General features: G+C 54.4%; 1 protein-coding gene across 1 annotated transcript; it reads right to left on the bottom strand.

The window, feature by feature from the left end:
- Positions 1-8,694: 8,694 nt before the first annotated feature.
- On the bottom strand, positions 8,695-10,487 carry LOC309883324 (uncharacterized protein; the record flags this gene model as incomplete). Its single annotated transcript, XM_082771274.1, has 4 exons — positions 8,695-8,805; positions 9,178-9,291; positions 9,731-9,781; positions 10,338-10,487. The coding sequence occupies 4 exons, from the start codon at positions 10,485-10,487 to the stop codon at positions 8,695-8,697; spliced, it is 426 nt and encodes a 141-aa protein (XP_082627400.1).
- Positions 10,488-16,572: the final 6,085 nt, after the last annotated feature.

Here is a 16,572-nt window from a genome sequence, read left to right as displayed (position 1 = left end):
GGTAACATCCCCTGAAACAGCTCATGCTGTTTGTTGGACACTATCATCTCCTGTTTCTGGCTATGTTTTGAGGGGGGAAAGAAAGGTCTCTGCTGGTAACCATTTATGGTGGCTGCTCTTTGATATTTATGCTGCTAATAGACACATAACACTTTAATACATTACTTTTGTGTCACAGAAAAAGACGCATCTCCTTTGAATTGTGTGTGCTATATAACTCATGCTAGAGCATAGCAGTTGTAGGAATCTCAACAGTCCCATGCCAGTGTGGTGTTAATTAGCTGTAACTTCCATGTAATTGTAGTGTTACCTAGAGTTTAAAAAGTTGTGCTTACTAATGTGAAGAATTGAGTCCTTAAGCATGACATGAAGAGCAAGATAGCTCCTCAGGTGTCCTGAGTTCTGGACAGAAGCCTTGTTTGCTATTACCAGAGCACTCTTGTGAAGTATTTGCAGTAGCTAGAAGTTGATATCTCTTTCTTACTGTCCTGATGCTTAACTGGATGTACTTTGCAAATCTGTAACAGCTCTGTAGCAGGATCTGCAACAGCTAAACTGGTCTTGCAAGGCCACGCTTTGCTCTGGAGATGCATTAACTCCATTCTAAATGAGTCCTAAGCTTTTCCCTGTTTTTTCAATGTGTTTTTTCAGGATCATGACCTAGGAGGAGAACATACTACTGCCCTCCTCTTTTTGGGGGGTGGGGGATGGAGGAGGGGAGAAGTGGAAGGAAAGATGAAAAGATCCGATTTGTCACCTAAATTCATACAAGATGCAGATATAAACATTGGCATTTTTTTCCAGTCCAGCATTTGAATAGAGGTAAAGAGGGAGACCAGCAGTGGCTCAAATATGCTACTGTGAGCCATGGCACTACATTTAGACTATTTAAAGCTCAACTATAAAGGTACATACATTGTTTGAATTCTCGTTACAATCCTGCTGCTGAAAACAACTGTACTCTGTATATTTAAGAACCTTGGGACAGAGAAACTTCAAATAATTGCACACCTTTGTAAATTGGAGAATTGATTGGGATTTCCTGTTACGGGAGCTTGTTTTAAGAACAAATCTGCTCTTACAAGAGGACTTTTTTTTAAGTGGAGCTGTCTTCACGATGATCTGTCAGCTTGGCTTGCCTGATAGCTGTGGTGGATGTTGTTGAAGTTCTGGGAACTTCCTTTCAAAAAAGAGCCTGGCTTGCAGATTTGTCCTACTGGCCCTCTCTGTAGCTCAGGACAATCTGTGAATGTCAGGTGTGCCTGTCACATGTTTTGAAGAGGAATGGGCTGGGTTTGCATGGATTTTTAGTGGCTTAGTCAGTAGAGCCATTTTCATCCCAGGTCAGTGTGAGTCCTATAGAATTTCTCAGTCATGTTACCATTAAGCGTGTATTCTCAAATATCAACCTTAACATTGAGTTTTCCAGGCTTTGTGTTTACTGTCATATAAATGAATTTTCATATTTAACTTTTGTTCCTGAACCTTTCTTCAGGTTCAAGGGAGGAGAAAATGGTCCTTAGTGCCTTTCAGAAACTTACTGTCCGCATACATCCAGCTTTCACCTTTCTCAACAGTTTTGTTTAGCCAGTTCTGTATATAGGAAAAGCTGCTTGTCTAACTTGTCTATCTATTTATTGGTTTTCTAACTGTTTATTTTTTATTATCTTTGTGTTTTATGATTAATTTTATTCAATACACTGTACATATCAGTATTGTGTCCCCAAAGCATGTTCATACCATGAAATAAAATTGTTGATTCTACCTCCCCGCTTGTTTTTTCAAGTAACTCTATGCATACAGACTCCTAAATCATTTGGGAGTCAGGAGTGATGTCAGGAGGGGTGGCTGAAGCAGCCTGTATAGCGTTGGAGCACTTGCAGGAGAAGTTCGCTAAGTGAGCTTGGGGTGCTGGGGGAGATCCTGTTGCCAAGCCCCAAGGCAGTGAGCAATAAACTCGGGGGAGAAGCAGACAGCAGAATGAGAGTGGGCTTGGCAGGCCTGAGATCAGTGGGGTGAGGGTGAACACGGAGCAGACGTGCCCCTTGAACAAGCTGACCCTCTGCTGGGGCTGTCCTGAGCTGCTGGAATGGGGGAGCCTGACTGAGCAAGAGCAGCTCCCTCACTGCACCACAGCCACGGCTGCCTGTGTTCTGCCTTCTGGGTACGGGCACTGAACAGGTGCTACTGCTGGGAAGGAGAATCTTCACACTGTGGCTTTGAGTGTCCTCCTGCTACATCCCACGCCTGTCACAGCGTCTGTTTGTGCAGAGGGTATGAAGTTACCTGCAGTAATAGGAAATGTTCAGCTCTTTCCTTTGCTGTGTGAACTCTTTGGTCTGCATCGCTTTTCTTCCTCTGGAAGGTATCTCCGCCTGCTCATGCAGCAGGTAGCAGACCACAAAAAACCTGTGAACTTTGCAGCTTCCCTGAGTCCTCTGACGCAGCAGATGCACAGTCCTGGGACTTTCCAAAGCCTTCTCCCACGCTGTGCCAAAATTGTAAACTGATAGTCTTGCAGGTATTTAGGTGTCTGTCCCCTGCTGCTGGGGAAGGGCTAAATACTGCCAAATACTTGACTAAATACTTGCCAAAATGAAGCTTTTGCCCTGAGCCAGCTCCTGCCCGTGCAGTCAGGATTCCCTTCACCACAACCCCAGGGTTTCCTTGCAACTTATATTGCAGGTGTGCTTCCATCCTTGCTGTGCTCTGGCCAAGAAACATCTTGTGCAAACTAAGCGTGTTTACTCCAAAAATACATTTATTTAAAGAATCATAAATAACATTTGCAAATACAGTGTCAATACAATAATTTAAAAAAAAAATAATAAATCACAAATTCTCTTTTGCTACTCGTTGGAGGGCTCTGTGTAGGCCCCCTAGAAACTCCTGCAGGGAGGTAGTGTTGCCTGCTGCCACGGGACACGGTGCCTGCAAGGGGGAGAGGTGGCTGTTAGCCTCCTTGCCCAGGACCTGGCTCTCAGGGGCCAGCCTGGCTGCTCGAGGCCTCCGGGGAGCTGCTGTGCAGAGGGCTGGGCAGTGCCAAGCCCCTTGTGTTCAAAGCCCAGCTGCTGGAAAGCAGCAGCCAGGCACGCAGCAAAGCGCCCGCCTGAGGTGCCAAGGAAAGGGGAGAGGCAGAGGGTCCTGAGAGTCTGGGGGCTGTGCCCCCGTGGGGACCGGCGCTGCCTTACCTTGAGGTCGGTGCTCTTTGTCACGATGTGCAGCAAGTTGAGGTAGATGCCCTTCAGGGGCTTGTGGCAGCTCAGGCTCTCGAAAACAACCGTGGAGGCTTTGCACAGGAGCTCCATGTCGGTGTCTGTCTGGAAGAAGATGCAGACGGCGGTTTTAGAAACTGTGTTCAGTTGCAGCCTTGCTAGAAGTTGGCTAAAACAACACAAATAACCAATTTCTAGCCTGAAGGGCAGACACGAAGCAGCTCAAGGCCTCCCCTGACTCCTCCATCCCCAGGTGAGGCAGTGGTGGGGGGAATGGATCCAGCCCCGGCCCCGGGCTGCCCACGGCTGCGGGTGGCAGCTCTGTGGGAATCGCGAAGCCCCCTGAGGAGAGTTCGTCTCCTCCAAGTGCTCTGTGCCGATGCAGTCCCGTGGCAGCAGTGTCACAGCCGAGGCGATTAGAGAAGCGCCTGCGCTGCTAAGGAAACCACGCAGTCGCCTTCCCTGACGCCGTCTGTCCCTGGAAAGGCAGGCCGGTGGGGGAGAGCTGTCCCTGCTCAGCTTTCTTCAGCTTTCACCCCAAATTTCTCCATTAATCGAGCAACAGGCCCATCTCTGTGGCATCCTTGCCCAATCCTCCAGCCGGGGCAGGCGTTGCAGCGCTGAAGGACGAAGGGGCCCTCGTACGGCACAGGCCGGAGGGGCTGAGCTGAAACACCGATGCTTTTAGGGGCAGAAAGCTGCCCTCTCTGCACCCAGGGGTCGGGATCCATCCCTCCTCCGTTCTCCTCCATCCTGTGCTTCTCTGGCCCTCGGCTGGTGCCGTTCCCCTGCCTTGTGCTCGGTGCCGTGCAGCCACCCCGGGCATCGCCTCGGCCCCACAGCACCCGGGGCCGGTCCCCACAGCAGGAGGGGAGCTCCCGTGCCCTGGGGAGGGCATCGGCTTTCTGTGAAAACAGGAACTCTGGGGCTGGGGAGCCGGGCTTAGGCAGCAATTTTCAGAGCAGAAATAGGCTTTATTATCTGCCATTAAATCTGCTGCTAACTGAAGAGCCTTCCTCCAGCCCAGGGGCTCGGGAGGGATGGGGAGCCTCACACCAGCGCTCGAGATGCAGCGTGAGAGGGGTGTGTGGGTGTCTGTGAGAGAGTGACACACGGCTCCAAGGAAAGGGAGCATTTCCTCTCTTCCTTTCTGAAAACCTCTAAAAAAAGTTTTTTTTTTTTTAAAAAAAAGCCTGTATGCTGCTGAAATACTCTCATTCCTGCCTGTTGCTCTCCTGCCTTCCAGCTGGGCCACGCGGACGGGGACCGATGCCACCGCCAGCGTTTTGTGCCCATGGATTGTGGCAGGGCTCAGGGTGGGCACGCAGAAGGTGGTGGCCGTGTCCCACCGCCCCGGTGCCTCGCTGGTGCCGGCAGCACGGGGATGTCTCGGACCCAGGCCCTGCCTGCGTGGGCACGGGAGGGTTTGAGGCCCCACGGGGAACCTCTCCCACCACCACCGATGGCCGAGTCACAGCTTTCGAGTCGGCGTTCCCGTCTTACCTCATTGCCTGCAAAAACGTTTGTCACGTTCGTCTTGTCACAGGAAACCTTTATCAAGACAGAAAGGAGAGGAGCAATCAGAGAAGAGATATCGCCGCCTCGGAGCCATCCTGACACACGCAGCCGGGCTCTCCCCATGCCCCGGGACACGGCTGAAAGCCACGGCCGGCTTTGGCAGCTCTGCTTGGGCTCAGCACCTTCCTTCTCGTGCCCGGCACGGCCTCCGTCCCTCCCTCCTGCACCCGCTGCACCTACCTGTGTGGAGAGGATCTCGCCCAGCAGCCGGATGCTCTCCTTCAGAAAGATCGAGCGCTCCAGCACCGCGGCCTCGTGGCCGTGGCAGGCCAGCAGCGCCAGGAAGGCGAGCAGGACGGAGAAGGAGGTGCTCATGGCCTGCTTGTACCGAGCTGCCTCAGCTCGCAGTTTCTGGATATTTTGGTGATCTATACCTGTGTGTGCCTTTCTGGAAGGAACATCTCAATTTATGGCTGTAAAATTGCTGAACCAGAGGGAAAAACTTATTTTTCCCTTATCTGCACTTTCCAAAGTTGCTCCTATCCAATTAGGACAACAGGTCTTTTTTGTAAAAGTCAAGATTTTCTTCTGATCTTGTATTACGTTTCAACAAAGGAAATTTCCATCGTTCAGATAACGGTGGTAGGAGTCAGATCACGTACAAAGGAAAAGTATGTAAACTGCCTGCTTTTGGCTTCTCCGTTTCTCCATATCCCAACCCTTTCTGTACACCGTGAGGTTAACGTGTCGTGAGCCCAAATTGCGGACCACGGCTGTGACCGCGCTCAGATAATGGAGCTTTGCTTTTTCTTTTCTTTTTTTTTTTTTTTTTTGTTCTCTCTAAATATCCTGTGAGCGCTTCCATTGCTCAGCTCTCGTTTCATTTGAATATCTCCAAATCATGCAAAGCGTTATTCATCTGCATACAATTTTGTCTACACCGTTATCTTCACCTGCGCGCGGGGAGAAACAGAAAGGGCGGCGCGGCGCCGCGGCGAGGTGCTGCGGGGGGACACGTCCCTCCTGGCCCTGCAGGACCCCAACACGGTGTCACCACGGGGACCTGGGCATGATGTGGGGGACCACTGCGGCCCCACAGCCCCACGAACATAGCAGTGGTGTGGGGCTGAGGGGCTGAGTGGCTCCGCTCCACCCTGATGGATCCAAGAGCTGGGGGATGCCCTGGCCCGTCCTGCCCCACTGGGGAAACAGCCCAGGGGAGGTTCAAACGCCGGGTGCCAGGGGCACCGTCAACCAGCGCTGCCGCAGGAAATAACGCTGAGAAATTAGCTGAGCTGGGAAACTTCGGAGTTTTGTAATAACTAATAGGTATTTTTCTAACTCAAATAGCAACTTGCAATCAGATGCTTGATAAGGGTTTGCGAGCGCTCCATGAATTCAGGAGCAGCCAGACTGAGAGTAATTTTGTTTGTCTACTTATGAAATGCCCCTGATAAAATTAGTGCCACTGACTCAGAAAGACATTTGCAAGGGATTTGCCAGTGGAGCCCTGCACCGTTTCCTACCTGCACCGCGCCCGATGGGGCGCAGATAAGCGAGCGCACGGCGGTGGCAGCAGGAGCACGGTGGCAGCGTCCCCACCGGTGGCACTCACCGGGGGCTGGGGGTGCTGAGCTCCTCACCGGGATGTCTGGAGCTGGGGTGGCCACAGCCCTACTGTGCAGGGTGCCGGGGGACAGCGGGGCACGACAGGAGCCTAAAAATGGTGCAGTGGAGATGGGGCAGAGGTGGCAGTCCTGTCCCCTTGGGGACAGATTCCCCTCAAGATGCTGTGGCAGACACAGCGGTTTCTCCAGCGATTATGGTAGAAAGATCTGAAACGGGGATAAATTAAAAAAAAAAAAAATTCCCTCTACGTTATCAGAAGAGCCTAACCTCTGAGCTACTTGGGCTGAATCACGGTGGAAAACTGCATCACTGTGCGATGGGTAAGTCACAGGGAAGGAAAAATTCCCACGTCCTTTCCCCCAGGGTGGGATGCGGCTGATGGCACTGATGTCCCTTGGTCCCTGGGGGCAGCGTGGGCCCTGCTGCTGCCCTCCCACGAGCTCGGCCACACCTGGGGACAGCTTTTCCAGAGCTCCAGCCCGTGCTCGTTAGGGAGCTCATCAAGCTCCCTCCTCAGCCCGCTTGGTCTCGGTCTCCCTTCTGCCACAGGACTCAGCTCCAGCCCTTCCCTCTCCTCTCAGGTTTGGGGACCTGCCCCTGATTATCCCTCTGCATTTATTCGTGGCTGGTTTGTGCACATTTCTGTGTGTCACTGTCATGCTCCAGCTCCCGGCTCTCTCCCAGGTCCCCTCTCCCAGGTCCCTCTCCTCCCTGCCTCCTGCATCCCACAGGGACCACCCTGCTGCCATTTCTCCGGGGTGCTGGGCTCAGAAGTGCTTCCAGTTGCTCTCTGTGGGGTTTGACACACCCCATACCTCGGGGGCTGTGGTGCACAGCCCGGGCTGCCAGCGCCAGAGTCCTGCAACCTCACAGCAGGGCTGCTCCAGGTGGGCACAGCCACTCATCCCCATCTGTTTTTGGCCCAGGAAAAGGGCCATGGCTCTTCCAGAGTAAATTCAGAGGCTGCAGCTGACCCCCCAGGGTCATGCATGACAGCTCCATGGCCCTTTTGCCTGCCCCTGCCCATGAAGCTGCCACCCCAGCGCCCCTTCCCCGTGCCAGCCGGACCCAGAGGCAGGACCCAGTCCCCAAATTCCCAACCCCTGGGGAGCCGATGGAGCCGACAGCAGGAGCCACGCGTTTGGAGCTCGTTGGTCAGTAGTTTATTGCTTAGGCCCTGAGACGTTTTTACAACAACAGTGCAAATTTGAAGTGAAAAACAAACAAAAACAAAGTAATACTGACGTCCAAATACATGATAATTTGAATATATTAACTCTGTTGTAATAGGAATATTTTAAATAAAGGAACAATAAATTATCTATCGGTACACATTCATTTGTTGAATGTCATGAAAAGGCAATTAGGCACAAACAGTTCCCTAAGAGTGAGGTAGCAGTAATTTAAATACGACTATATTCCATAGAACTACTATCATATAAGTTAAAAATAAAACACATTTGAATCCTGGCTTCTCCTTTTTCCTTGGCTCCTGACTGAAGAAAAGCACACAGCAGCTGCTTTCCACAGTCAGGACTTCTTGATCATGAATCTTTAGACTAAGCAGTATAAAAATAAGTTATTTAAATAAAATATAATAAATAATCTCTAGAACTATGATGCTCATGAGCACCCATTGGATCCAGTTACCCTACAGACTATCCTAGTCTTTGCTATTAATAACTTAAAAGCCCACTGACGATATAGAAGACACTACAAGTTGCATTAAGAGCTCGACGTGCTGGCCGTGCCACCTCCCTCCCTGCTGCTTGTCCACACCGCGATCCTCGTGAGCTGCTGGAGCAGGTCGTTAGCGAAAACGCTGCATTTCAGCCCAGATTTTGATCTCTTTAGGAAGAGGAGGCAATTGTGAAGAAGCCTCCCTTCCTTAAGGGGAACAGGAAGCAGATAATCTGGTTTTGGTTTTGTTTGCCTCTGCATCAGGAGGTGAACGAGTTAACAGCACCGCTGGGGACACCCGTGCCTGGGGTTGGGGACGTGCATCCCAAAGGTCCCATCACCCAGCCCCGCACACGGGGCCTCTCCTGCACGGCCTGGCTGTTGGACACAGCCGGAGAGGTGCCGGTGCCTACAGGGTTGGGGACGGGGATGGGGACGGTGATGGGGACAGCGATGGGGACGGGGGTGTTTCCCATCTCCAGCCAGGGCTGGGCGCAGAGCATTTAGGATTGCGTTGGGTTCGGGAGGACTGGGTCAGAGCCAGGGAAGCGCATGCCATGAGGAGCTCAAAACACTGCAAAAAACCTATTTCAAGAACTACCAGGGCTAGGATCGCTCGGTGGGAGCTGCCAGCTGGGGGGCTGCGCGTGCCTCAGTTGGCAGCCGTGGTGGAGAGGCGCCGGTACAGCGCCTGCGTGAAGTTCCCCAGCTCCGGCAAGAAGTTGCGCAGGTAGATCTCGTTGTCGGTGCTCAGGGAGCAGCCCTGGGGAAGGAGAAGCACAGGCGTGTGAGCGCACAGCAGGGGTCACACCTGGAAGCTGAAGGAGCTCCCAAAGCGGGCGTTTCACACCTGCCTCCCAACCGCACCACCCATCAGGAGCCGTGAGGACCTGCCCCGGAGTTTTGGGTGTGTGTCCATAGCTCGGGACAAAATCCCAGCCCCAGCCACCTGTCCTGAGAGCACCCAGCAGCTTCCCCAGAAGGAAAACCAAGCCCCTGCAGGGCTGCAGCACCCGGGGCCAGCCCGGGAGGAGCGCTGAGAGCGCGGTGCTGCTGCTGGGTGTGCGCGGTGCTCGCGGCTGGACAGACTGAACCTGAGGGGAACAAGGACACCACTGCTGGACTCTGCACTCACCGCCTTGCCGTGGAGGCTCTTCAGGTTGATGATGAGGGGCTCGTAGTCATTCTTGCACCTGGTGACCTTGGCGAGCGCCGTGGCAGCTTGGCACAGCAAGTCGTGCTCCGAGAGCTGGCGGACAGGAACAGCACAATCGTTAGAGCCACGCCGCTGGCTGAAATCATTGCTCCCCACCCAAAGTGCCCAGGGCCGGCAGGAGGCTCTGCAGGGACTTCCTCGAGTGCCCTCGCTTCTCTTTAAATGACCTTCACACCCTTCACCCCAGAAGTGTGGGGAGGCCCAGGCCGCAGGCTGTGCCCATTATGTAAGGTGTGGGCAGCCCGATGGGGCGCAGCGGCCACCCACGGGTGCTTGCTGGAGGCAGCTCGCGGGGCGGGTTCAATTTTCGGGATGTGAGCTTGCACCCAGCTCGATGCACTGGTGCGGCACAGCTCGGTGACTAATAAAACACCCCCTGCTTTGCGGTCTGCGTGCAGTGTTGACAAGCGCTCTGGTTATGTCTGTATTTACTAAAAATGTGTTTTCTGCATAGCTGTAAAGCCTTTGTTACCTTCCGATCCGTGAAAGCGACCTGTGCCACTCTGGTGTCATTGCAAGGGACCTGGAGAAAGGACACAAGTGAAAGCTGTCATTAGGAGACCGTCCCCAGTGGCACCACCCACAGCCAAACCGCCGGTGGGCGAGGAGCAGCCGCTGAGCCCACGGTGCTGCCGCCGCTCCCCGGGGACGCGGTGTCCCCATCCTGCTCCCATGGCCCCGGTGCTGCTGGGCCCCGGCACTGCCACTGCCACCAGGAGCGGGGACCCCACGGTGCCACCCGCCAGGCTCTGCTTTGGGCTGCCTCATTTGGCAGCATTTTCCTGCTCCATTCCCATGTCCCCGAGCAGCCTCGCGCACTGCTGCGTGCTCAGCGCCCAACGAGTCCCGAGCCTGGGCACTCGGTCGGAGCGGCTGCTGCATGCTCGGGTTGGTGGCAGCATCCGTGCACCAAGGATTGGCAGAGCCAAAACCCAAAATGAGGTGAGGGGAAGAGCTGCACCCTCCTGGTGACACCCTATGGAGAGAGGGGATGCTAGGAGAGGGCCTGGGCTGTGCTAGGAATCATCAGTAAAGCCATGGCTACCAGAGAAGAAGCCACGAGGCGTTTCGGTATTTACCTGCACTCCCGTGTTGAGCTGCTGGATGCGGTGGGTGATCTCCGACAGCTTCAGCCTGGACGCGGTGGACGAGGTAGTCGTCAGCGGTCGGGACGAAATGAGCTCTGCCAGGTAGAGGAGAGCAAAAGCAGCCTTCAGCGGGGAGAACATCCTGTCGCGGCCCCTGGGTGCTCTTCCCCTCCGGCAGGCTCGCTGCGAGGACCTCACTGGCTCGCTGCTTGGCAGGGCACGATTTTTATAGTGCGACCAGGCAGCAGCATCTCCATCAAATACCAAATATAGGTGTCTTCCTGTGCTGATCTGGCAGGGCTCCCCAAAGAAGGGCATTATGTAATGTTGACGGCACAGCCTTCACCCTTACCAACTTTATTCGCTTTTCACTGACCATGCAGATTTTAATCACCTAATTGATAGATGGAGAGATACTGAAATGGGAAGTCGAGAATCTCTGGCTGCTGTCGGGGGATCTGTCTGCTGTCATCGTGCAGCGGGCGGTGTGTGGAATACCCTCAAGGTGAGCCCGACAACCGAGTGCACGGCCGAGCAAAGCCAAGCAACGCGCTCATGCTCAAGCAATGCTCCCAAAGCCTCCTTGCTTTATGGACAGGACAAGGGATGGTGTGGAAGGGCCTGCTCCAGGATGCGTGCAGCCGGGCTCCCCTACCCCGATGGCATTGCCTCACTGGTTTCAGCACAATCCCAGTGTTTGCTTGAATTTTGGTGCATTTCCCTGCTTGGGGACTGGACATTGAGTAGGTTTATGTCAAGGTGCTGGGCAGGGGCTGGTGTCACCCTGCTGTTAGGAAACCAAGGCCCAGAGCAACACGCAAGCAGAAATTTGCTTTTTCACTGGAACATGCCCCTTGGCTGCCCCTCTGGCCTCGTCTCTTCTGGGCCAGGCAGGTCTGGGTCCATCCCCTGCTGGCGCTGCCCACACGAGCATCCTCAGTGCTGCAGCGGGGGATGTGGTGGGGAGCACCCCAGCGCTGCTTTCCGGGGGCTCCACCACTGAGAGGGGACCTGGCCACCACCGGTGTCTCCTCCTCTGTGGTGGTGGCCCCGTGGATGTCCCCGCTGCGGCTCGGCTGCCCCTGCTGGAAATGGGCACTGCCAAGTGGGCAACCTGCACCGCCCCGGGGGAGGAAATGGTGAGCGGCTGGTGTTGGGGGGGGGGGGATAAATGAACTGTGTCAGAAAAAAATCACATTGCTTGGCCGTAATGGCAGCAGGATCTGGTAAGCTAAAGTAGCCAAAATCAGATTTTGAAAGGAAAGAAAACCTCGAAACTTTTATCAAGATGTTAAACATCTGCAAAGAAACACAAAAAAAATGCTCTTGCATGTAAAGGAAGAAGTAGCTGAGGGGTTTTTCTGGCGTGTGGGTGTTTGGCTTTTAACGAGGACTTGCTCAGCTCTGCAGCACGTATCCCCTCCTGCGGGGACAGCTCCTGCAGCGCCCGGCCTGGCACGGAGCCTGTCGGCCCCATAAGGTGCCCGACCACGCTGTGCCCCCCGTCCCACGCCATCCTGTGCCACCTCATTCTGCCCTGTGATGTCCCAGCCCATCCCACGCCACCCTACAGCACCCCACAGCACCCCACAGCATCCCACAGCACCCCACAGCATCCCACACCACCCCACAGCACCCCACAGCATCCCACACCACCCCACAGCATCCCACACCACCCCACAGCATCCCACAGCACCCCACAGCACCCCACAGCATCCCACAGCATCCCACACCACCCCACAGCACCCCACAGCACCCCACACTGATCCGCAGTGTGGCAGAAATCCTGCGGTAGCTGAGGGAGATGCAGACACCTTTTCCTTAACCACGCCAGCAGCCACACACCTGTGGTTATTTCCCACCATTGCTAAACCGAGCCGGCACTGGGAATTCGGCGGTGTAAAACGTTGACTTGCCAAAACGCCTTGTTTCTCCCCAAAGTTCTGCCATGCATGTTCTGGAGCCCTGCGCCTCCAGCCCAGCCCCGCGGCAGCCTCGCGGTGCTGCTGTCCCTGCCCAGGAGCCCCAGCTGTCAGCTTGGCCCTGGTCAGAGGCTTGGAAAGAGCTGCAAATTTTTCAAATTTTGTAGGAAATGTTGGAACATTTCCATTTTCACAAATTATTTTTAAATTTCCAGTAAATGTCAGTGTTGTGTGGTCCAACCAAGGGCTGGACGTTGCTTTTCGAGCAGCTCCCAGCCCGTTTTGGTGCATTATTTCTATATTCAAAGATCCGACACCACAGTGGCAGGACTGGGCTGGAGCCCCCTGTTTTCACTGACATCAGCTGCTTACATTAGCCTGGAGAATGCCGTTTTTCCTGGGAGCTGAAAAAAGACAGAAGCGATTCCCAGATGTGGAATTTCCCAGCCATTAGAGGCTGGGGCAGAGCCAGATGGAGCCTGGAGGATTTCCTCCGCAGGCACCGGGAGGGAGGTGAAGCCACTGGGGTGTGTGCAGGGTGGTGGAGCACAGCATGCGTCTGTCTGTCCATCCACCTGTCTGTCCTAAAGCCAGTTTCCTGCAGAAGCTCCCCGATCCCTCGAGCCAGGAGCTGGCACCACCCGGGATGGGTTCTGGGCACCTCGGGGATTTGGGGTCAGGGGGCACGGGGCTGGGGGCGTTCCACAAAGCTGCACACCCGCGCCCGGCGCGTCATCTCCCCCCCAGGCAGATAAAATCGTTCCCCCTAACTATTGATACGGTAACGTAGATGATGGGAAAAGCTGACATGTATCAATTCGGCTCGTGTGGGTGGAAAACGATAGCTAGAAGGTGGAGCCCGGTTCTGAGAAATGGTGTTGAGCTGGGGGCTTGCTTCCTTGGGCAGGAGGGGGCGAGGGACGGGGACCGCAGAGCTTTGGGAGTCCTTGGCCAGAAGGGAAATGAAATAACGTGCCCAGAGCATCTGTGGCTGCTCTAAGCACCGGAACCAGCAGTGGTACGAAATGATACAGGGAACTTCTGCCTGGGCATCACCCCCAGCACGGATGCCCACTGGCGTGCCCCTGCCAGGCAGGACACAAACCCTGTGGGTCTGGGAGCTGCTGCCATTAGAGAAGTGTGGGAACAAGCCCAAAATCTAAGGAAATGTAGGAAAAAGTCATCCTGAGATTAAAAGCATCCAAAATGCTGCTGCTGTCATTCATCACAAAATCAATCCAGGCAGATGACGAAACCCTCAGTGCAACCCAAACCTGACTTTTGTGTTGTCCTCCTGTCCCAATTCCTGCTTTTTTTTTCTTTGTTTCAGCAGCGAAGCCCAGGCTGATGCCCACGACCACCACAGGCAAAGGAAGAGCTCCTGGACAGGGCAGCGCTGGTGGCAAGGGACGGGGTCAGCGGAACCTGAGGGAAAGAACTAGGCACAGGGGGCAGGTAAGTCTGATTTTAGAGGCTGCCTCTCCCTGTGGCAGCACCCCCTTCTTGTTTCTGGCTCTGTAGGCAACAGGGGAACAGTGGTCCCCTGTTTTGGATGGGCTGGGTTCGTGCCTTTTAGGCCAGGTAGCTGCAAGACAGGAGAGGACAGTGGTGTTGCTGGAGTGTTCCCAGCACCTGCACCCCCCCCAGCTGCATCCCAGCACGCTCGGAAATTCTCCTCCAGGCTGCTCAGGCACTGAGAGCAGCCGTGCGGCCTCCACACCTTGAGCTCAGCAGCCCAGCTCGTCCCACGGCTGTCCCAGTTCATCCCACAGCTGTCCCAGCTCATCCCACGGCTGTCCCAGCCGCACTGAGTGACGGGTCCTGTGGAGGGATGGGGTCACGCAATTAAGAAGTGGTGCCGTGGTGCCTAAGGCCCAGGGGGTGGTGTAACAGGGATGATGCATACACAGAATCACAAAATCATTCAGGTTGGAAGAGACCTCCAAGACCATCTGGTCCAAGCATCCCCCTACCACCAATGTCACCACTAAACCCTGTCCCCAAGCACCACGTCCAACCTGTCCTTGAGCACCCCCAGGGCTGGTGACTCCCCCACCTCCCTGGGCAGCCCGTCCCCGTGTCTGACTGCTCTGAGCAGAAATGTCTCCTCATTTCCAACCTGAACCTCCCCTAGCGTGACTTGAGGCCATTCTCTCTTGTCCTATCTGGTTATCTGTGTGAAGAGGCCGACCCATCTCTTCTGTGATTTTTGAGGGCTTGATTTTGGGCAAATCACCATTTTCTCCTTTCCAATGACAGCCCAACTTGGCATTTTAAAAAAAAATCCTGAGAAGACACAGACCATTTTTTTTCAGACCATTTTCTCATGTGTGCCGCTCCTCAATTTCTGAAGATGGTGAGAAGTTAAATAAAACTTTCTATAACACTAAAATGTGGGTCACAATATAACATCTAGCATCAGCACATGCAGTATCTCTTGAATCAGTGGTTGAGTTTACAAACCGTGTTTCAGAATGCATACGCGGCCAGCTGGAGCCTCCCCGCTTCCTTCAGCCAGCGCAGCTGGAGGGGATGGTGTGTGACAGAGACAGCAAACGCGATTTTTTTATTATTTTTTTTTTCTGCATGAACCAAGTTACATGGAATAGGACGGACCAGATGAAGGAGAAGTTCTCGTTTCCCAAAGGTGCGATCTGGCCGTAGGTAGGGGCTCAGTGCTGGCTCCTGGAAGCTTGCCCAAGGGGTAGTAAAGAAACTGTCATACTGAAATAGATTAGGAATGATATTTAGAGTGACATTTAGATGCTAACAAAGTTACAAGGTGGCATGAAATTATTAAACTTTTGATAGAATCGTCTGTTTTTTTTTTTTTTTTTTTTTTTTTTTTTTTTTTATTGGCTTAGTTTGTGGTGTTTATTTGTAATCATGCCTTTTTTTTTTCTTTTTATTTTTCAGAAGTGTTAAACACGAAGTATTTGGGGCAGAGCTGCCGTGTCTGTAGCCACCTCTGAGCATCCAGCAGGCCACTCGCACAGCATCGCTGGTACTGAAGGATGCCAGAGCTTACAAGCGCTGGTTCTCCACTGCTAGCACAGCCCCCACTTGGCAACGAGGCTGTTCAGACAGCGATGCCTCTAAGCCCATTTTTTCCTAGTGAAAGTATCTGTCTCCTCGCAGATAAATGAAATTAAGTTATGTCGTTGGAGACAGAAGTGGCCTGGCATGGAGGTGGTGGTGGGGAAGCGATTTCCCTGAGCAGAGCCCAACGCAGAGCTCAGTTTGAGGCAGTCCCAGCTCCAAAGCCAGCCATCCGCCACGGCCGAGGCTGTGGGCAGCAGAAATCCCTCTCGACCCCAACCACGCTGCTCGGGGACGGATTTCAGCCCGGCTGTGCCTCTCCCCGGGCTGAGAAATTCTTCAGGGCTGTGGTGGTTCTGGCTCAGTGATGGAGGCATCACCCCAGTGCCCGTTCTCTGGGGCTGAGCCCATTGCTGGTGCACCCGCTGGCAGTCCTGTGAACACGTTTAAAATTGTTTCCAGTTTTCATCTTGGTTCTTAAATCCAGGCACAGCCCAGAGGGTCTGTGGCTGCACTGTCCTTGCCATGGGGTGTGGGTGGTGCTGCGTGGCTGGGATTTCTCTGCCGATGGCTGGAAATGAGCCGCGGCTCCAGCCGAAATGGCAAGCAGGGAGGTGGTGCCTGCACGGCTTTGTCACCTCCCCAGGTGGTTACCTCGATACAGCCGTGCCCCACGCGCCTTCAACCACATCTTGAATCACAGAATCATTAATTCAGGTGGGAAAAGCCCTCCAAGATCAGCTTCCCCAACCATCCCCCTACCACCAATGTCACCACTAAACCATGTCCCCAAGCACCCATCCTTGAACACCCCAAGGGACGGTGACGCCACCACCTCCCCGGGCATCCCATCCGAACGGCTAACCACTCATTCTGAGCAGAAACATCTCATTTCCAATCATTCCTGCTTGTTTCTTTTGCCAGGCACTGAGCCTTACGTGGCACCACCTGCCAGGAGGAGCCCCGGCCCCTTCCCTCCGCACATCCCGCTCCTTCCCACCCTCTCCCGGGATGAGGCCGGGGGCAGCTGCCACGGATCGGCTGCGCCGCGGCGGCCGAGGCAGGAAGCTGTGGCGGGGCAGGGATGCCCTTGACGTGGCTCTGGGGGCGGCTGACAGCGCCGATCTGTAGCACCCCAGCTTCCTGTGGGTGCGGGAGGGGAGGCGGTGGCGGCGCAGCTCACCCCGCGCCGGTGCCGGCCCCACTCAGTCCCCGCGCTCCCCAAGGCGCCCGCGAGCAGTGGAAGGCAGCGAAAGGATTCGAAG

Source organism: Aythya marila (genome assembly GCF_965140915.1).
Source record: "Aythya marila genome assembly, chromosome: 14".
NCBI lineage: Eukaryota > Metazoa > Chordata > Aves > Anseriformes > Anatidae > Aythya > Aythya marila.
This window is presented reverse-complemented; position numbering and strand designations above follow the sequence as displayed.